This window comes from Mesoplodon bidens, assembly GCF_964165515.1.
Source record: "Mesoplodon bidens genome assembly, chromosome: 12".
In the NCBI taxonomy this organism is placed as follows: Eukaryota; Metazoa; Chordata; class Mammalia; order Artiodactyla; family Ziphiidae; genus Mesoplodon; species Mesoplodon bidens.
Genome location: NC_138168.1, coordinates 40447768 through 40470325, shown reverse-complemented (window position 1 = coordinate 40470325; position 22558 = coordinate 40447768). Strand labels below are relative to the sequence as shown.

General features: G+C 41.0%; 2 protein-coding genes across 3 annotated transcripts in view; one reads left to right on the top strand and one right to left on the bottom strand.

Annotated features, from left to right (window-relative positions):
* The window catches only part of LOC308626269 (uncharacterized protein), a 72786-nt gene that overhangs the window by 29447 nt on the left and 20781 nt on the right, over window positions 1–22558 (bottom strand). The window lies entirely within an intron of this gene.
* On the top strand, window positions 1066–20570 carry POPDC3 (popeye domain cAMP effector 3). Of its 2 annotated transcripts, XM_081250971.1 has the most exons (5): window positions 1293–1307; window positions 6152–6324; window positions 16743–17479; window positions 18414–18522; window positions 19749–20570. In XM_081250971.1, the coding sequence occupies exons 3-5, from the start codon at window positions 16995–16997 to the stop codon at window positions 20028–20030; spliced, it is 876 nt and encodes a 291-aa protein (XP_081107097.1). In that variant the 5' UTR covers window positions 1293–1307; window positions 6152–6324; window positions 16743–16994; the 3' UTR covers window positions 20031–20570. The 2 variants fall into 2 exon arrangements, with proteins under 2 accessions (XP_081107096.1, XP_081107097.1); XM_081250970.1 differs by lacking the exon at window positions 6152–6324 and having other exon boundaries at window positions 1066–1307.

Below are 22558 nucleotides of genomic sequence, written 5' to 3'. Positions count from 1 at the left end.
AGTTTTTAAATTAAAAATGACCATGAAAAAAAATAAAAATAAAAATGACCATGAATATAATCCTTAAAAACATTGTAATGTACAACACTAAATAAGAAGTAAAATCTAAACCCAGAATACATCTGATGTCAAAGATCATGACCTTCTCACTTCCCCAGTCATATTCAGTTTAAACTGGATTTCCAACATCTCTGAGTCAATCCCTAGAATGAAGAGTAAGAGCAAAAGCCTGGAAGACAAGCGGTTTCTAGCTGCGTTCGGGCTGCAGGAATATGGTTAATTTTTGGCCCTCAGTCCCAGTAACAATTAAAGGAGGTTAATTTTACCATTTATATTACTTTAACTGTTATTCTGGGGACCAAAAGAGACACTGATTACTCAGTAAATATTTTGTTCCGGGAATCACTGTCACCAACACAGTTATATAACGCGGGTGAGGGTGCTGAGAGAGGGGAGGAGATGGAAACACTCGAGTAAGTTGTATTTCACTGTTCCCTCACCAACCACCATAGGGTTTGACCACCAAAACCAAAGAAAACTTCACTAACTTCATAGGAGGAAAATATGCATTTGATTTTTGCCTTAAGTTGTATGCACTGGTTCATTACTGATTTGAACTTTTTTATCATCTGTATTTAATTTTTTTCCCTTCTATGATCGTCCATGCTCTTTATACATTTGCTTTATTCAGACGTTCATTGATTTGAATCAAGATATTAAACGTCTCTGTCCTATACACCCAAATATTCCCATCGCCTCTCAGGTCATTTCACCTCTTTTTGTTTACAGTGCGGGGCGGTGGGGTTGGGTGTGAGGTAGCGAGAGGGCAGACGTACAGTTGCTTTCCATCCCAGGAGTCAACCCCATGGCTCACTGCCGAGGATAACAGCGAATAATACAAGGTTCATTTTATAACTGTGATTGGTGTTCACTTCGGGAAACCCATCTTCGCAAACTTTGGTCCGCCGCGATCGCTAAGTTAATCAGAAGTCCGGCGGCTCCCAGGAGGCTGGGGCTGCCCGGGCCCAGCGCGCCCGCGGCCGCCGCCGCCACCACCCCCGCCGCCCCTGGGGCGCGCGCCCGTGCCCGGCCCCCGCCTGCACCGCCGCGCCGCGCCGCTCCGCTCCGGAGCCGGGCTGCGGTCACCGAGCGCCCGGGCGCGGATGCGGGCGCCGGCCCGGGGTTGGCCAGGAGAGCGCGAGCCGGGCGCCGGGGGCTTCGCGCCGGCTGCTAGGGCTCGGCGCGCTCGGCTGGGAAACTTCTCCGGGCTCGAGGCCGGAGCTCAGCGCGGGGCCGGAGAAGGCCAGGTAAGGAGGGAGCCGGGGCGCCTCGGCCGCCGCTCTCCCGCCGCCGTCCGCACCCTCACACCTCTCAACGCTGGGGCCGCTCGCCGGGCGAGGCCTCTGTGCGGCCCCGCCCCCGGGTGGGGGCCGCTCGCCGCAGACCCCCGGCAGCGCCCGTGCTTCGCCGCCGGTGCTACTGCGCGCGCCGAGCCGCCGCAGGGCTCCAGCCCCGCTCGAGCCAGCGGCGAGCCCCGGGTCTGCGCGGCGCCGCTCGAGCTTGGCGGGCGTGGGGTGATCGCTGCTGCGGGTCGGCGCTCGGGTCGTCAGCGCATAGAGGTGAATCTTCCTCCCACCTCTGCTGTTGGTCCCACTCTTGCCCCGGGCACCTTGGAGTCCCCCCAAAAGGCCGGATTTTCGAGGGAGAAAAGCTGCTTCTGGGGGCCCTGATATCTTTAGGTTGGCCTTGGGGAAGTCGGGCAGCGGCGGGAAGTTTCCTTCTGCAAAGGGTCTGACTAGGGTCAGGGTTTCACGCTGAGTTGGGGACCGAGAGAGCGACCTCATCCAAGGTCACGCTGACCTGTTTACTCTATTTGGGGAATGCCCCTGAAAAAAAAGGGAAGGAAGGAAAGAAAAAGACGTTTGAAAACCACTAAATTACCTCCTCACCAAGGTCGGCTACAGAGGTATGATACATTTTGAGGGTCTGTATTTTAAGAAAAGATTAAAGGCACAGAATCAAATACAGTAATAGGACTATGGCCAAAAAAAAAAATTGTTTTAGTCGGGAGATATTTTGCAAAAAGTGAAAAAGTTCTATATGTAAATAAATGGAAAAGTAGAATTAGAAACCCACTTTTCTACGTAACCGAATTTGATTTTCTAAACTTCTAGAATGTGACAGCCTTCCTTCCTGACTTTTTACTCCAACTTTTGTGGTTAGGTATTTTCAATTTGCAAGCTTGCACATTGCAATTGAGTTTTATGGCAGCCTTAAAAAAAGTATTGCTCTCTGTTCATACTAAAGTTTGGTGGCTATTTTCTTTTCTGTTATTTTTAATACCAAGGACTGTTGCATGAACATATCCCTGGTGTGACAGTACCGGAACTTGGCATTGTTCTTTGTGGCAAGAGAAAACCAAACAAGAACTACCTGAAACAAAACATAAACAAAACGAAAATTGGATCTCCTTCCACATTTGCAAAATGAAGAGGTCTGGCTGATCCCAGATGATCTTTAAGGCTCTTTCCTTCTCTGGGAGACTGGGTTTGTCTTTTGAAGAGTTTGGGATACAAATATTAAGTGAAATCTAGAGTAAGATGTTATCTGTCCTAAAATTTTATACATATAAACTGGGAGACATTTGATAGTTGAGTTTCTTTAATCTCATCAGTCTCTCAAAATAGCTGAATCATTGTGCATCCTGGGTTTCTAAATGGTGATATTCTATGTTATTAAATAAAAATGTGTCATGGGAAGCCCAAATCCCATGCTTCTTATCACAAGACTGACTAATAGGGTTGACACACTGGAGCATTCACGTCTGCTTATTTTGAAACAGTCCCCAGGAAAGATCAAGAATGGTTATGAAGCATTTGCTGTAGTATATGAGCATAACAACACATAGCGACATGACAGGCAAGAAGTTTTGAAACAGCTTTGGAAAATATCCAGGATAAATTTGCAAGCCTGCAAATTGCAACTGAAATCTTTTTTTGTAATTACGGGTGTTGGTCAGCTGGGATTATGAGCTATAGAGAATAAGTAAGAATTTACCAGAGTATATTGAGTCATTAATGAGATTTTTTTTTTTAAAGGAAAGGGGAAAATATTTCTCTCTTTTATCTAAGTAGTTAGACGAAAATGTCTTAAAGTGAAATTTACAACCGGTTATTTTATAAATTAAATAAATAACCCAAAGTTGCTAACTTAAAGTTCCTGTAACAATGCTGGATCCTCCTCCAGCCCAGAGAATTCAGGGATGAATTCATACAGACCCAAAGTGAGATCTTCTCATTTTGTGCTTTTCAGCAGAATAACCTCTAGTGACTGTCACACACACACTCTGAAATTGGTGGGGGAGGAGGGATTTATGGTCTAGAAAATGGTGTATAGCAGCTGAGCCTATAGAATAACTTTCATCTCTCTGAGCCTCATTTTCCATTCTGAACAATGCTGATAATACTATTTGGGTTGCAGAGTTGTTGTGACTCCTAAGTGGGTCAGCATAGGGAAGACCCAGTGTCTGGCACATCATAAGAGCACAGCTCCTCTTAGTTCTCCCTGTCTTCCTTAGTAGGTGTTTGTTTATTGACTGAACAAACTGTAGGTTGAACAGTAGGTCACAATTTTTTGCTTTTGATTTCAGAAACTCCATGTGGCAAAATCTTGACAATTGTTGAATCTTGGTAATGGGTATTTGGGATTTATTATATATTATTTTCTCAGTTTTGGAATATGCTTAAAATTATTCATCAGAACAGAAATTTAAGAGTGAATCTGAAAAAACCCCGCCTTATAAGATATATTTCTAATCTAGCATTTCATTTTTAATTGGAATTTTAAAAATTATTCTATATGGACAGGAAAGAAAAATACAATTATATAGAGGGAATGGATGGGTGGGGAATGATACTGGAGAGCAATCCATGGTGATCTTCAATTTTTCGTGAAAATTTTTTTTATTTTAAAAGGATCCAAAAATATCACAATGTTGATATTTGTTAATTATGGTTGTTGGATTCATGGATTTTTATTCCCTGAAATTTTTGTATTTAAAAATTCTCAAATTAATATAAAACCATCTTTTGGTTTTGTAAGATTATTATAAAGGAAGCAGGGACTTCTCTGGTGGTGCAGTGGTTAAGAATCCACCTGCCAGTGCAGGGGACATGGGTCTGATCCCTGGTCCAGGAAGATCCCACATGCTACGGAGCAACTAAGCCCATGCACCACAACTACTGAGCCTGCACTCTAGAGCCCACAAGCCACAACTACTGAGCCCACGTGCTACAACTACTGAAGCCCTGTGCCCTAGAGCCTGCGTGCCACAACTACTGAAGCCCGTGCACTCTGTGGACCACGTGCCACAACTACTGAAGCCCGCACACCTAGAGCCCGTGCTCTGCAACGAGAGAAGCCACCGCAAAGAGAAGCCCATGCACTGCAAGGAAGAGAGGCCCCGCTGCTCGCCACAACTAGAGAAAGCCCTCACGCAGCAATGAAGACCCAACGCAGCCAAATAAATAAATAAATAATAAAGTAAGCAAATAATACAGATATGTGCAAAGAAAAAAGTAGTGTCCCACCATACAAGGATAACCACCCTTAAGATTAAGTGAAGATCATTCCATATGTCTTTCTTTGCATTTATACAACTAGAAGGATACAGACACATTACTGTGTAATGTGGTACTCCAATGACACATATAATGTTTGGGGGTTTATTTGTCTCTTTGCTTTTGGTCTTTGATGGAAGTTCTAAAAAACAAGTTTGTTTGCATTTTGATCTTCAAGACCTTAGACTGTCTTTTAAAATGTAGCATTTATTTTAAAATTCAATATGCAACAACTGACTTTAAATGAGTTTTAAGTAGCTTAAGTTTTTTGCATATAAGATATATTTTTAGATTATTTTAGATCTCATAATTTGAAGCTGGGTTTTAATTATGTCAACATTTGAATTTCACTAAAATGCAAGCCTCATGAGGGCAGGGATATTGAATTACTGCGTATGTTAATTAGTAATATTTTCCTGGCCATTTGAAAGTTGATGATGCAGTCAATTATGCTATAATGCTTGTTTTGAAAACCAGCGTCATTCCAATGCAATTGAAATATTAGGGAACAATTTGAGCATAACACAAATTCTGCACTTGCTTATATATGATTTACTCAGCCAGAAACACCAGGTGAACACAGTAAACTGCAACCAGCTAACGGAGCCCTGTAGGAATACACAAAATGCAAACACACAGAGACCTCAACGTCTACCAGCTACCTTGGTTCACCATGTGGTATCCTGCAAGATTGTGTTTTGCTATTCTGCACTTAGGAATTTTTCTACATAAAAACACACTCATTCAACATCCCAAGGATGTTTAAGCACCTTGATTCAAAAAAGGCAAATAGTGCATGCAAAAGGAAAGCTTCAGTATTGAAGAGAAGCTTGAGATAATCAAATATTTTGAAAGAATCAAGAGAATATGTAGTATTTCCTGAGCAGCAGGAATAAGGGAATAATCCACATTGCAGATCATGACAGGAAATGCACAAAAAAGAAACATCTATGGCTGGAATAAGCTCAAGTACTACAAAGTCAATAACAATGAGGCTGAAAGAAATCAAAGAAATGGAAAGATTATTGAGTACATGGATGGAGGACCAGTGAACAATCTTTCTCACAGTCAGAGAGAAAGCTCCTGTCTATATACGAACACTTGAAATGGTCATTCCCTGCAGAAGTGCTCCTGTTAGCACCAGTAGTGGCTGGTTTGGTGGTTTCAAACATCGTTGACCCTGGTGTGTGATCCACTTGCTCATTAAGCCCAAAAAAATGACAAATGAAAGATTATAGCCAATTAGCTAGCACACATGAACTTAATAGGTGTGTTTTCCAGGAAGGAAAATGAGAACCTGAAGTAAATAAACATAGAAAAAGTGAGTTCATTTGCTGCATATAGGAAACTTGGAGGAGAGGTAAGTAAAGGTGTCTACCTTGGACTCATATCAAGAAAAGACTGTTAGTGCATCCATGATTCCAGCTTCTCTTGCATCTTTCATCAGGAATCTTAGGTGAACTTACTGCTTGACATGATAGCAGGTGATCGAAAGTGAATGGCTTCCTGCTTGTGCCTTTAACCATTTCCAGGACATGAAGAAGTCAGAAGAACTTGAAGCAGAGTATGGGGGTTGTTCGTTTAAAGCAATCAAATGATGAGCTTGAGAAGGAGAGGTTTACTGCTGTGTCTTCAAATTCAGAATTATAGGGCACTGCGTGATTCAACATAGGACTCAACCTATCCTTCTGTTGCTCCAAAAATTGTAATTTCTTTTTTTTCTCTTTTTTTGTCTGTGTTGGGTCTTCGTTGCTGTGTGAGGGCTTTCTCTAGTTGTGGCGCGCAGGCTCAGTAGTTGTGGTGCATGGGCTTAGTTGCTCTGCGGCATGTGGGATCTTCCCAGACCAGGGATTGAACCCGTGTCCCCGGCATTGGCAGGCGGATTCTTAACCACTGTTGCACCAGGGAAGTGCCTGTAATTTCTTTTTTTCCTTCCAGTTTTATTGAGATATAATTGACATACAGCACTATATAATTTTAAGATATGCAGCATAATGATCTGACTTACATACATCATGAAATGATGACCACAATAAGTTTAGTGTGGGCTTCCCTGGTGGCACAGTGGTTGAGAGTCCGCCTGCCGATGCAGGGGACACGGGTTCGTGCCCCGGTCCAGGAAGATCCCACATGCCGCGGAGCGGCTGGGCCCGTGAGCCATGGCCGCTGGGCCTGCGCGTCTGGAGCCTGTGCTCTGCAATGGGAGAAGCCACAACAGTGAGAGGCCCACGTACCGCAAAAAAAAAAAAAAAAAAAAAAGCATACTCCAGCCTAGAAGCCTAGTGGTACATGAAGAGACTTAGGTATTACGTGCAAACAAAGGCTGGTGTGGACCTTCTGGAATCCAGAAGGCCACAATCCAATCTCCAGCATAAAATTTATAAGATTGTCTGAGATATCCAGTGTATACCATGAGGTATCATCAGAAGATGAAATGATAAAACAAGACCATGTAATATAATTGCTTAGAAAAGTGGAATTCTCCTAAGGGAAAAGGAAAAAGTAGTGCCTTCCTTGGTAGGATAAAGAGGCCAAGAGCTGTAGTGGGGTTGGCCATCTTTTTAGGCAGAAACCAGATGGTGACACATCTATGCCTTGGATAACATCTGACTGTAGTATATGAATATTGTAGCCAATATCATTTACATTTATACCAACTCTTTGCTCTTAATCTTAGATAATTCTTCCATATTTATACATTTATATGCTATACATATGCACTGTTTGCACAGCATCATGTCAAGTCTTTTCATTTCCTCTCTCTTATTGCTTGAGAAGCTCCAGGCCAGCACTGTCCAAGAGAAATATAAGGCAAGCCACATATGTAATTTAAATTTTTCTACTAGCAACATTAAAAAATAAGAGGAATTAGGTGAAATTAGCTTTAATAACATGTTTTATTTAACCCAGTATTTCCAAAACATTATCATTTCAACATGTAACCAATATAAAAATTATTCACGACTTATTCCTTATCTTTGTACTAAGTCTTCACAATCCATTGTGCACAGCACATCTTACTTCAGACTAGCCATATTTCAGGGCCTCAATAGCCACATGTGGCTCATGGCTCCTGCAATAGCCAGCACACCCCTAGAATTCTAAGGCCTCTGATCATGGGCATTTAACTTCAACTCTCATTTCTCTTTGTACTCACTTTCTAGATAATCTTGCCAGCTCCAGTCCTTATTCAGGATTGTGCTGTGTTATTACAAGACAACTGTTACATACCCCTCCATCCTGCCCCTTATCTTCTGTTGTGAACTCTGTTGCTAGACCAAGTGCATCAGGTTAAACATGACTCAAAATGAGTCCCCCTTTCCTCTGATTTCTTTCCAAGCTTCGGGAAAGAAAGGGATGAAAGGAAGATGAAAGCATCTTCATCCCTCTTCTGTTCCTCTGTCTCAGTAGAGACACGTCTTCCTTTCATTTCTTCCTCATGGTCTAATATATGCTTTCCTTTCTTTTTAGTCCAACACCTAAGCCATTGATTCAGGTATTGATCATATCTCACTTGGACTTCCTGGCTTATTAACCTGCTTGTTCCGAAACTGTATTCTACACACTGCTTTTCTCCCTGACCACTGTTATCATTGCTATACACACACACACACACACACACACACACACACACACACACATATACATACATATATAATGACCAATTAATAAAGCCAATATTTAAAAAATGCACACACTATCTACATTCATTTCTTTAATAAAATACTTAAATATATACCCCAACTGAGAGAATAAGCAAATTATGACGCTTTAAAAAGGAAAATATATATAATGGGCAATATAATATATAGTGAAAGCCATGTAGACCGATAATAAAGGCCATAAAAACTCAGAACCTAGAAGGTGCACTTCAGCCACCATGTTAAGGAAAGGCTTCTGCAGAATATCCACAAACCTTGAGCCCCCTTGGAGATGAGTGGTGAGGAAGAAAAATGCCTCCTGACCTGACCAAAGCGTAGAAATGAAGACACACAGGAGAAAATGTGCCTTTCCAGCCCTTTAAAAATAAGCATTAGGGCTTCCCTGGTGGCTCAGTGGTTAAAAATCTGCCTGCCAATGCAGGGGACACGGGTTCAAGCCCTGGTCTGGGAAGATCCCACATGCCGCAGAGCAACTAAGCCCGTGAGCCACAACTACTAAGCCTGCGCTCTAGAGCCCGTGCTTCGCAACAAAAGAAGCCACTGCAATGAGAAGCCTGTGCACCGCAATGAAGAGTGGCCCTCGCTCACCGCAACTAGAGAAAGCCTGTGCGCAGCAACAAAGACCCAACGCAGCCATAAATAAAATAAATTAAAAAAAATACTAATAAGGATTAAAATCCAGACCCTTTACTCTACAGAATGTTCTGGTGTCTCTCAACCCTATCCCCCTAAAAGTTTGTAACCCTGGTTGCACAACAAAATCACTGGGAAATTTCTGAAAAAATTCCAGTGGCTGGGCCCTACTACAGTCCTTAAATAATTAAACAATCTCTAGAGTTGGGCCCCAGTCATAAACCTGGTGTTAAGATCTGCAGTCATAATTCAGTTCTGCCCCTCAGCTCTACATTTTGACCTATGCTAGGAATAATGTTCTATTTCATATCATGGAGAGTTGTGTTATTTTAGAGCTAAAAGGAACTGTACATTATTTGTCCAACTCTTTCATTTTATCAATGAGGTAACAGGTCTGGGAAGCTTAAAATCACACGCTGTTTAGGGGCACAGCTAAGACTAGGACCCTTCTCTTAAGTAGTAATGCCAACTGGACAGACTATATAGCAGAATGGTGCACTGACACCAGCACTACAGCCGTGGACAGACAACTAGGGATCAGGGAACATTACATGGAGTAATCAGCATGGGAGGACAGCGAGTGGTCAGCCAGGAATGGAAACAGCTGAGGCTCTGCAAGCAAGGATAATTCAGAGATCCTTCAGGAACAAGATAAAATAATGGCTCTCAAACTTTAGTATGCATAAGAATGAACTGGGAGCCTATCAGAAATGCATCTATCTGGGTCCCTTCCTGGCTCAGTAGTTCTGGGGTGGGGCCAGGGAAGGAGCATTTTAACAAGCCACCGAGGTGATTCTTTTTTTTTTTTTTTTTAAGATTATAAAGTTTTTTTATTTTTTTATTTTTTTAACGTTTTTATTGGAGTATAATTGCTTTACAATGGTGTGTTAGTTTCTGCTTTATAACAAAGTGAATCAGCTATACATATACATATATCCCCATATCTCTTCCCTCTTGCGTCTCCCTCCCACCCTCCCTATCCCACCCCTCTAGGTGGTCACAAAGCACTGAGCTCATCTCCCTGTGCTATGCAGCTGCTTCCCACTAGCTATCTATTTTACATTTGGTAGTATATATAAGTCCATGCCATTCTCTCACTTTGTCCCAGCTTACCCTTTCCCTTCCCCATATCCTCAAGTCCATTCTTTACTGGGTCTGCATCTTTATTCCTGTCCTGCCCCTAGGTTCCTCATGACCTTTTTTTTTTTTTTAGATTCCATATATATGTGTTAGCATATGGTATTTGGTTTTCTCTTTCTGACTTACTTCACTCTGTATGACAGACTCTACGTCCATCCACCTCACTACAAATAACTCAATTTCGTTTCTTTTTATGGCTGAGTAATATTCCATTGTATATATGTGCCACATCTTCTTTATCCATTCATCTGTCGATGGACACTTAGGTAGCTTCCATGTCCTGGCTATTGTAAATAGAGCTGCAATGAACATTGTGGTACATGACTCTTTTTGAATTATGGTTTTCTCAGGGTATATGCCCAGTAGTGGGATTGCTGGGTCATATGGTAGTTCTATTTTTAGTTTTTTAAGGAACCTCCATACTGTTCTCCATAGTGGTTGTGTCAATTTACATTCCCACCAACAGTGTATGAGGGTTCCCTTTTCTCCACACCCTCTCCAGCATTTATTGTTTCTAGATTTCTTGATGATGGCCATTCTGACCAGTGTGAGATGATATTGCATTGTAGTTTTGATTTGCATTTCTCTAATAATTAATGATGTTGAGCATTCTTTCATGTGTTTGTTGGCAATCAGTATATCTTCTTTGAAGAAATGTCTATTTAGGTCTTTTGCCCATTTTTGAATTGGGTTGTTTGTTTTTTTGATATTGAGCTGCATGAGCTGCTTGTAAATTTTGGAGATTAATCCTTTGTCAGTTGCTTCATTTGCAAATATTTTCTTCCATTCTTAGTGTTGTCTTCTTGTCTTGTTTATGGTTTCCTTTGACGTGCAAAAGCTTTTAAGTTTCATTAGGTCCCATTTATTTATTTTTGTTTTTATTTCCATTTCTCTAGGAGGTGGGTCAAAAAGGATCTTGCTGTGATTTATGTCATAGAGTGTTCTGCCTGTGTTTTCCTCTAAGAGTTTGATGGTGTCTGGCCTTACATTTAGGTCTTTAATCCATTTTGAGTCTATTTTAGTGTACGGTGTTAGGGAGTGTTCTAATTTCATTCTTTTACGTGTAGCTGTCCAGTTTTCCCAGCACCACTTATGGAAGAGGCTGTCTTTTCTCCATTGTATATTCTTGCCTCCTTTATCAAAGATAAGGTGACCATATGTGTGTGGGTTTATCTCTGGGCTTTCTATGCTGTTCCATTGATCTGTATTTCTGTTTTTGTGCCAGTACCATACTGTCTTGATTACTGTCGCTTTGTAGTATAGTCTGAAGTCTGGGAGCCTGATTCCTCCAGCTCCGTTTTTCTTTCTCAAGATTGCTTTGGCTATTCGGGGTCTTTTGTGTTTCCATACAAATTGTGAAATTTTTTGTTCTAGTTCTGTTAAAAATGCCAGTGGTAGTTTGATAGGGATTGCATTGAATCTGTAGACTGCTTTGGGTAGTACAGTCATTTTCAAAATGTTGAGTCTTCCAATCCAAGAACATGGTATATCTCTCCATCTACTTGTATCATCTTTGATTTCTTTCATCAGTGTCTTATAATTTTCTGCATACAGGTCCTTTGTCTCCTTAGGTAGGTTTATTCCTAGGTATTTTATTCTTTTTGTTGTAATGGTAAATGGGAGTGTTTTCTTAATTTCACTTTCAGATTTTTCATTATTAGTGCATAGGAATGCCAGAGATTTCTGTGCATTAATTTTGTATCCTGCTACTTTACCAAATTCATTGATTAGCTCTAGTAGTTTTCTGGTAGCATCTTTAGGATTCTCTATGTATAGTATCATGTCATCTGCAAACAGTGACAGCTTTACTTCTTTTCCAATTTGGATTCCTTTTATTTCTTTTCCTTCTCTGATTGCTGTGGCTAAAACCTCCAAAACTATGTTGAATAATAGTGGTGAGAGTGGGCAACCTTGTCTTTTTCCTGATCTTAGTGGAAATGGTTTCAGTTTTTCACCATTGAGGATGATGTTGGCTGTGTCCAGGTGATTCTGATGGAAGTGATCTGAACACACCTGCTGGGAAGCACTAAACACTAATCTAAGGAACAGGATTGTTGTTGGCTTCCAGAGACTGGCTTCTTGGCCACTGGAAAGTGAAGACTTAAGGATGGGTTGGTTCTGGGTCTATACCTGCCAGCAGTAGGCGGCCAGGACACGAGATAGGGAAGAATGATAGAGATCAATCCTGCAGAAATGAGTAAATTTAGAATTACAGTATAAGGATGGTTCGTCTTCAACTGTAATCCTCTGAGGGAAAGAAAACTTTTGAAAACTGTACTCTCCAAATGGCTCAGCTCTATAACATACAAGCAACAAATACAGCAATGGCATTTCTATTTAAAAATTTGCTAAGAATTTTTAATGAAGATTTTCTCATCTGAATCTTCCAGCACCCTTTAAAGTGGACAGAATAGGTGATATTACCTCTGCTTTACTGATGAATAAATATGTCTGAGTTCATCTAAGTAGCAGGGAGGAAACCAAAGCCTACATTTTCTAAATCCTGGTACTGTGGAAGCAGAATGATGCAGTTTAAACTGTGAATTTCAGAGTCAGGCAGACCTGGATGGAATCTTAGTTCCAATATGAGCAGTGTGGTAACCTTGAACAGTTTACTTGACTTCTCTGAGTTTTCTCATCTGTGAGATGGAGATAATAGTACTTTCCTCATGGGGCTGTTGTGAAGATTAAATGAGATAATTTTTCAAATATGTCTGGCACATAGTTGCTGAATAAGTGCAGCTCCTTAAAGATAAGCAGAGAAAACTAGCTTTTTTTTTTTTTTTTTTCCAAAACAACATACATTTATTCTCTCATAGTTCTGAAGGCCAGAAGTCTGAAATCATGGTGTTGGTAGGTGTACTCCTTCCAGAAGCTCTAAGGGCGATTCTGTTACTTGCCTCTTCCATTGTTTGGTGGCTGTCGGCATTCCTTGATTTATGGCTGCATCACTCCAGTCTCTGCCTCTGTGGTCACATTGCTTCCTCCTCTTCTATCTGCATCCTCTGTGTGTCTCTTATAAGAACAATTGCCATTGGATTTGGCCCATCCAAGTAATCTAGGATGGTCTTCTCATCTGGAGATCCTTAACTTAGTTATGTCTACAAAGACCTTTTTTCCAAATAAGATTACATTCACAGCTTCCAGCGATTAGGGCATGATCATATATATTGGGGGGCAAAAACTAGCTTTAAGTTCATGATTATTTCCCATATGGAACACACACCAAAGTTGGGATATGATTCCAATTAATGAGTAGAATATTGATGGAATTTTGATCTTCTTCGTTGCCTAGCAACCCAAACTAACACAATACCACATGCTGCCAGAGTTGTTTTAATCAGACCAGGAATTCAGCTGCTCTTAAGGAACTGAATGTTCTAAGAGGACAGAAGCATTCTCCTATGAATTTGGAGTTGTGCCAGACATCTTAAATAAGTGATGTCCCGAGCCCTCAGTCAAGGTCTCCTCCACTTCTGTTCCTTTAGGTGACAGAAGATGTTAGAACATCTGTTGAACTGGATAGAGAGTGGGGATGGAAAAGGCAGAGTGGGCTTGTACCTCTATACCAGTGTGTTCAGTCCACATTCACTGAGTGCCAAGGGTCAGAAGTACAAAAACATTTGTCTTTGCCCCTTAAGAATTCTGGAATCTAGAAGAGGAAGTGAGTCAATGTTGAATAATAATACAGCAGATTACTTCATGAGTGCCTTTCTATGTCTGTGTCCCTGGCAGTATTCTAAGCATTATGGATTGAGCAGTACAAGCAGATATAGCAGGTCTCAAATATCCACTGTTAGGATTATTATTTTACTGGCAAGCTGTCCTGGCAGAATATCCCACTGGTCTCCCAACACATTAAATCAGATTCACAACCTTGAAAGACACATTGCCTGCTGGGGAGGGCATGAAGCTGAGTGGAGGAGGACTTGAACTTCCACCCTGTGACTTACTGCCTCCTTTCCCTGAAGCAAGTTACTTAACCTGTCTGGTGCCCCGCCTTGCTCATCTGTAGGCTGAGCATGATGCCTTAGATACTGCCTCCCTCACAGCAGTAAGTGTGATGCAGCGAGGTAATAAATGTCCACGTTCTGAACCGATAACTGCCATTTCTGAGCTGATCTTCATCCGTTTGCCACCCAGTTTAGATTACATTTCACTGAGCGTCTTTGTCCCTGCCTTTACGTTTCCTTATTCCCTAGAACTCAGGGTCTTACAATTTAAAGAGCAAACTTGGAAATATTTTGTTTATTTGCCCTTTATTTTGTCTCCGTCATTTGTATCCCCATGTGTTAACTTCTTTTGCAGGGACGACCCACTTTATTGCTTAAGAAATCCATTGTGCTCCTTTGGCATTTCAGCAGTTATTTACCCAAAAACATGACTTAAGGCCTACAGGCCTTTAAAGCAGGCAGCTGGTTGATGAATCATGTGCAGCATTCATATAGCGCTGCTGGCACATGTCAGATGAACACTCAGGCTCATCACCTGCCCCTGTCAGTTCTTCCTCTTCTAATAGAGTACATCTGTTTTGGTGACTGAATAAAAACACACCAAGCAGAGAAAGGCTGGGTGTGGAGTAATTTAATCAGGGCAAGTCAGCACTCCCTGTTGAGTGAGATGGTGTCAAGGATAGGAAGTCGGCTTGGTAGCAGCTTATTGAAACAGAAGCCGACTGGGAAGGGCCGGAAACACAGTTCCTCATATAATCATAATGGGTCACACTCCAGGAATGTAGGTGGCCCAGTATATCCCCCAAGTCAAGAGTTTAAGGGGACAAGATTCCCATAAGCTCCCCTCTGAATTGCCACAAACATTTTACGTGGCCTCTCCCTGTTAGCATCATTTTAACAATTTGTTGAGGATTATAAATTTTTCAGGAAGTTCAAACCCCAGTTCAGAGCTCTCCTGGTGGTGCTTTTTAATATTGGCTTCATGGCTGTGCTTGGTATCCTAAGGAACTGATTAATTTAAAATACCCACGTTTTAAAAGTAAAACAGCAGGGGGACTGACATTTGCAGTCTGCATTTCACAGTTGTCACTACTCATTGTATTTTTAAAAAACGTTTCTTTGTTTTGAATGTGCAGTAATATATAATTTTGTGTTTTGTTTAAAGAGGAGAAATGAAACATATTCAGGATGTCAGTCTGCCTTGAATCTCATCTCTCACAGAGAGACGGGTGGAGTGATCATTAGAGGGATGCAGACTGTGTAAAATGTATTTGAAAGCAGCATAAGTAGAAATAACAATATGGTTGTAAGTTATAGGTCTGTGTTGTTGCTTCTTTTTTTCATGATTCACCTGGTGATATTCTTAATGTCATTACTTTCTGAGGAGAGAATCACTGCCCAAGATGAAAAACCAGGAACTTCAGCAGCAGCAGCTTCTTTATTTTCACTTCTAGTTCTGTTGGTAGTAACGCTATTGCTTTTTTCACTTCAGCTAAGTCATTTTCACCTCTGTTTGTGAACTTTTTTTCTATGAGACAAGATCTATGATATCTGATATTTTATTAACAGGTGTTCTGGAAAAATCCGTCTCAAGATAAAAACACTAAATATAGCACACAAGTTCAAGGTTCTTGAATGTTATTTTGATTTCAAAAAAGTCAATCTAATGAATGCTTCACACTGAAACCATTTATTGTTAAGAAACCTGGTGATAAATGATACATACCCTACAGCTCTGTCATCATGGTTAAATCTCTCCTGAGTCAGATCACATATTAGCATTTTTACCATATGGCTGAAAGGGTAGAGAATATATGTGCAGAGGAACACGTCGCTAACATTTTTGACCATCTGGTAAATAAATGTGTAAGTAGCAGGAATTTTAATATTATTTATTTAGTTCTATGGATGCAACCTTTAACCTGAAATAGCCTCTAATACAGTGAAGGAGAACTGAATTTTTATTTCTCAAATAATTTAGATCTAATTAATTAAACATTTTCACAGTCTACTCTGTGCTCTTAAAATCTGACTCCTAATTGTGTGCTTGTTACGTTTATTGATTTATTAGGGCTTCTCACCATGCCTAATTTCAAATCTCACTCACGGGAGATCACATGATTGGATCTGGCATGCAGGCTCAAGTCCTGAAGCTCTGCTCTGCCACCAACCACTGTGTGGCCTTGGATAAATTACTTGGCCTCTCTGAGCTTCGAATTCTTCATCTATAAAGAGTGAATAACATATTGTCAAACAGTATCTCTAAAAGGGTGGGCCATGGAAGGCCATGGATTGATGCATCAGAATCATGTGGGGAGCTTGTTCAAAATACCAACACTTAGGCTCCACCCTCAGAGATTCTGACTCAGTATATCCAGAAACAGTCTATGAATCTGCATATTTAGTCACTGTCCCAAGAGATTCTGAGGTATACTGAATGACTCTTAAAGGGACCAGCTGATTATAGCACTTAGCTTTCTTGAAAAATATGTAGTTAGTTAATTGTAACAAATACTAAAATTTCTGTAAATAATTTATGATGATTAATAAGCCTAACTCTAAAATATGCATTTTTATACCCTAGAAATTTAACACTTTCAGTCTTTGTGCTGAAAACATTTTAACTTCATAGAAAATAGGATGTCAACTTGAATAAGTAATGCTGATGGCTCATTGAATATACTTCTCAATTCTCCTTGTTTAATTAGAATCCTTTCTGTTTTATTCTTACACAGGAAACCACAAAATATTTGTGGGCTAGATCTAAATCAGGAGCCCAGATGAACTTAAGGATGCTAGCATGGGATTCTTAGTTTTTCAAGATTCATACACACCAAACCCTTAATCACCCCAACTCCAGTGTCCGGGCTTCCTCTGGTTTTGTGAAGACTGAGCAAAACTCTGATGATGGAAAAGCAAAGGACTTAATTACTTGCTTCGATATCATTTAACATCAACTGAGAAGTGAACCAGACGGTAATAGAGCCATGGAAAGAAATTCAAGTTTATGGAAGAACCTAATAGATGAGCACCCAGTCTGCACCAGCTGGAAGCAAGAGGCGGAAGGAGCCATCTATCATCTTGCCAGTATTTTATTTGTAGTAGGTTTCATGGGTGGCAGTGGATTCTTCGGGCTCCTTTACGTCTTCAGTTTGCTGGGGTTGGGTTTTCTCTGTTCTGCTATCTGGGCTTGGGTAGATGTCTGTGCAGCTGACATATTTTCCTGGAATTTTATATTGTTTGTCATCTGCTTCATGCGGTTTGTTCACATCGCCTATCAAGTTCGCAGCATAACCTTTGCGCGAGAATTTCAGCTGTTGTACAGCTCCCTCTTCCAGCCTCTGGGGACCTCTTTGCCCGACTTCAGAACTATTGCTATGAGCTCAGAAGTGGTTACTTTGGAAAAGGAGCACTGTTATGCCATGCAGGGGAAAACCTCCATTGACAAACTCTCCCTGCTTGTTTCAGGAAGGTTTGTACTCTTGACGCTTGCATGTCTTTCCTCTTTATTACTTACTAGCTTGTGTTTCTTTCTGCTGCATTTTCCATCTCAACACAGCATAGTCTTGGGCAGCATTTAGCATGCTGAGGCATGAGAAAGCCCTTGACACATGAGTCATGGACATAGGCATTTAGAGTACAGGGTATTATTTACTTGAAGCAGGTTATAATTTAGAGTCTTAATATTTCTTCATAGAAATCAAATGTATGAATTGGTTTGTCTGGATATGCTACTTGTTTCCAAGCTAATCATGAGAGTCAAGAGGATGATGCCAGCTTAAATTAATAGAATACTTATGTTAGCATGCAAAGTATTTTGAACAGATTCTGATAGGGCATTCTTTTAAATAATAAAGAACACTTAAATTTTATAATGATCATTTTTTTCAGTAAATTCTAGCAATTGCCCACTTGCTAGAAGGGGACGTGCACTATATATAAAATTTGAAAACAGAAAGTTTGGAGGAAGAAATACTAATGTGATTATTCATGTTTTTTTAAAAGGTTAAATATTTCATTTACAGAGGTATTTCCAGTGGTACTTCTTTATGTTCTTCAGTGTTCTCCTACTTAATTTAAAATCTGACTGAGTACATTGAAACTTTTAATTGAAATATATTATATACACATAAATGGGCACATATCATCAATGTACAGTTTGATGAATTTTCTGATGAATCTTACCCACTGTTCCAGAATCCTAACCATGGGAGGAACAGCAGTACATAAATCTTAAAGGGGATTTTTGTCACTTATTGTAATGTATGAATTTAATATTTTGCCCTTAAAGATTTTAAAAGCCAAAAAAACCATCAGAGATCGGAAATACTGTTCCCTATCCTCGTCCCCAACTTAGTGCTCTCTTTCTCCTTCCCTCATAACTGATGTCCTTTGTGTTTGGGTAGGATCAGAGTGACAGTTGATGGCGAATTTCTGCATTACATTTTCCCCTTCCAGTTCCTGGATTCTCCTGAATGGGACTCACTGAAACCCACAGAGGAAGGCATTTTTCAGGTAAGGAATAACTAGCCACACTGTGAACACTGCCTCTTCTGTTTGTTTAAAAACAGGCAAACAAGCAAACAGAGCAGCAGATGACATAGGAATAATTTATATTTAACTTTGGAATGTACTTAGTATCATGCATGTCTTCCCAGTTCCGCTTGAGTCTTGCTGATTAATGTCACCTTATAGGTCCAGCAACAAGGAGAAGATTGGGTATTACATATGACAGGAAGGAGTCTGATAAATATTCTTACATTTTTCTTTGCTTAACTGAGTATATGGGAATTAAAATACAGTTAATTGATATTTGACTCTAAACTAAACACTGCCACCTGTCACAGTTTAGAAAAACACCAAGAACAAAAAATCTGCCCTTATTACAAAATAAGTGACTTTTAAAATTCAAAATACTGATGAATTTCAGTTGTTTTCTAGCAACAAAATGCTAAACTTACTGTCACTACTCTGCTGCCATATCTGGTAGTTTTGAAAGATAATCCTTTCGGTAGGTTCTGTCTATTATGGTATACTTCCTCTGGTTAATACATGTAACATACCTGTGTGTGTATACATGTGTGTGTCTTTGTAATACAAATTCCTATACATCTGCAGAATAGGTTAATTCTATTCGGTACTGCAGAAACTGCATTAGGGTTAAATGCTTACAGTCTTCAGGATTGACTTGGAAATATTTCTCTAACATTAGCCAACTTTATTATGTTTTAATATCAAGTAGCTCTCACATCACTGAAATGCAAAATCTAGAACTTAGAAAACAGATAAACTGGAGATGGGCACAACATTGTGATTATTCATGTTATAAATTACATATATAGTAATAAATTTTGTAGTTTTTTTTTTTTTTTTTTTTTTTTTTTTTTGCGGTACGCGGGCCTCTCACTGTTGTGGCCTCTCCCGTTGTGGAGCACAGGCTCCGGATGCGCAGGCTCAGCCGTCATGGCTCACGGGCCCAGCCGCTCCGCGGCATGTGGAATCTTCCCGGACCGGGGCACGAACCCGTGTCCCCTGCAACGGCAGGCGGACTCTCAACCACTGCGCCACCAGGGAAGCCCTGGAGTTTCTATTTTAACAATATATTGTGGGTTGGTAGGCTTTTTTAACGTTAAAATCAGCACGAGAAATTCATTTAAAATTTGGGGCCAAAAAAAACCCCACATGGCAGAATGTTTCTTGCTTCCTAATCTCTGATTATGTGTGGTCTTATGTTTGTTTAGGTAACCCTCACAGCAGAAACTGATTGTCGATATGTGTCCTGGAGGAGAAAGAAATTATACTTGCTCTTGGCTCAGCATCGTTACATCTCCCGCCTGTTTTCAGTTTTAATTGGCAGTGACATTGCAGATAAACTCTATGCCTTGAATGACAGGGTATATATAGGAAAAAGATACCATTACGATATTCGGTTACCCAACTTCTATCAAATGTCAAGTCCTGAAATGTCCAGATCAACCCTGACAGAACATTTTCAGAATTCCGGACAACATTGTGATAAATGACAGCGAAGCCTGGAGTTTTATAATGATAAAAGACTCTCTTCATCACTCCCGAATGAAATAGCAAAATACAGAAAATTGAGCTCACTAATATTTTTATAAATCCAACTCAGAGGCGAGATGCCACTGCCAGCTGTTTCATTCATCTCAACGTGTGCATTGTGAAGAAATTTTACAAGTTGTTTTCTGTACTTCTCATTGGAATATATGGGGGGGCGGTGAGTAACTATGGGCAGTTTGTCCTTTTCTGTATCAGCACTGGGAGAATGCAATTTTGCATTCTCAAATATGTCCTCAGACTTATTCAAATCTGCTGCCTTGCCCTACTGAGTTAGTTAGGTGTTGCTTCTCAAGAAGCAGCCAGTAAGTGCTCTCAGCAGGAGAGTGGGTAGCTACTGTCCACACCCATGTTTCCAGAATTCACTTTTTGCTACAGCCTCTAATGAAAGCAACATGTGTTATTGTGGTGGGCAGCAATTACTTATTTTAAATGTGAAGTTATTTAATATGACTAGAAAGCAGAATAAATGCAAGAGGTAACAGTATGCCAATCTTGAAGACTATTTTATTGCTACAAATAATTCATCAGCTTGATCATTACAGTAATGGGCTTCCCTGGTGGCTCAGTGGTTGCGAGTCCGCCTGCCGATGCAGGGGACACGGGTTCGTGCCCCGGTCCGGGAGCATCCCACATGCCACGGAGTGGCTGGGCCCGTGAGCCATGGCCACTGAGCCTGCGAGTCCGGAGCCTGTGCTCCGCAACGGGAGAGGCCACAACAGTGAGAGGCCCGCGTACCACAGAAAAAAACACCAAAAAAAAAAAACCAGTAATGATTACAGTACATTACAGTAATAGTCCTAATCATTACAATAACATATTTTAAAAGAGGCATTTCATGAAAAGCAAAGCTGCATACTAATTACTGAGTAAAAAGAATACTTGTGAATAAATAGTAAAAATGTAGCACAGCATCTCAATTTTCCATGTTCGGCTGAAAGGGCAAGAGGGGGTGGTTTGGCTAGACAGTGAGGGACTCCTACTGAAAGCTCCACCCACCGCAAGCACGCCACCGCAAGCACGGGCATCTGCCTTCCAGCCACTCCTTCAGCTTTGTAAAGAGACAGATCTGATCCCTACCTGGAAAAAACTGGTTTTCTGAAGCTCACGTGCAGGTCATGTTCTTTAGTAGAAAGATATAGCATCCTACATTTAGCAAGTGTATATTGAGCACCTACTGTGGCTCCAGATGCTGACCTGGGCACTGGGAATATTTCAGGTAACAGAAATCCTATCCTTCATAGAGCTCACATTCTGGAGGTGAGGGAGACAGATAATAAAATAAATCAGAAACACCTAGAGGTAGAAAGAGATAGTACCATGGAGAAAGCTAAATCAGGGAAGGTGGCTAGGAAGGGGCATTGCAATTTTAATAGTGGTCAAGGAAGGCCCGAGAGAGAAAGGTAATGTTTGAGCAAAGGCCTGAAAGAAGCAAAGGAACGATGCATGCAGCTATTTGGGGAAAGCCATCTGGGCCGAAGGAGAGCAAATGAGGTCTTTAGGCAAAAGCAGGAGCGGCTAGGAGGCCGGCATGGTTAGAGCAGAATGCGCACACGGGAGAGAGGGCAAAGAGGTACTATGGGGGCCTAATAAGCATGATAAGAACTTTGACTTTTATTCTGAGAATGACCAGAAGCCACTGGAGAGTTTTAAATAGAAGAGTGATGTGATCTGCCCTACGTTTTAATAGAATCATGTTGGCTAGTCTGCTGAGAATAGACTAGGGGAGATGGGGACAGGAGTGGACCTGGAAGGGGAGATCAGGGTTCAGTGTGAGATGCTTATTCAACTCTGAAGTAGAGGAAATAGTTGGAGGAGTCTAGAGTTCAAGAGAAAGGTCTGGGCTGGAGATAAAGATTTGGGGGTATTTCACATATAGATGATATTTAAAGCGATGAGACTAGTTGAAATGGTCAAGGGAGTGAATGTAGATTCAAAAGAAAAAATGGTCCGAGGACCTTTCCTTGGGACACTCCCTTGTTAAGAGGACAGGGAGGTGGGAAAGAGTCAGCAGAAGATGCGAGAAAGAGCAGCTAGTGAGGTAGGAAAAAAACCACGAGTGTGCAGTCCTGGAAGCCAAGGGAAGAAAGTGTTTCAAGAAGGGAGCGATGAACTGCTTCAAGTGTAGCCGACAGTCAGGTGACAGGAAGTCTGAGAATAAACCATTGGGTTGAGCAGCATGGAGGTCACTGGTGAACTTGACAGGAGAGGTTTTAGTGGAGTGACTGGGGACAAAAACGTGACTGAAGGAGGTTGACGGGAAATGTGAGGCAAGATGCTGGAAGAGCAAGTGTAAGTATGTTTATCAAGTTTTGATGTGAAGGGAAACAGATATGGTTGGTAGCCTGAGCAGGAAGTAGGATCAAGAGAGAGGATGTTTTTTTTTTCTTAGATAAGAGAAATACCAGCATATTTGTATACTGATGGGAATGATCCAGAAGAGAAGGGTGAATTGCTGGAGTGATGACCTTGA

Coding starts and splice junctions, on each gene's coding strand:
- POPDC3 (XM_081250970.1), top strand. CDS start 16,995: ATGGAAAGAAATTCAAGTTTATGGAAGAACCTAATAGATGAGCACCCA. Junction 17,480..18,413: donor TCCCTGCTTGTTTCAGGAAG/GTTTGTACTCTT, acceptor GTGTTTGGGTAG/GATCAGAGTGACAGTTGATG. Junction 18,523..19,748: donor CAGAGGAAGGCATTTTTCAG/GTAAGGAATAAC, acceptor ATGTTTGTTTAG/GTAACCCTCACAGCAGAAAC.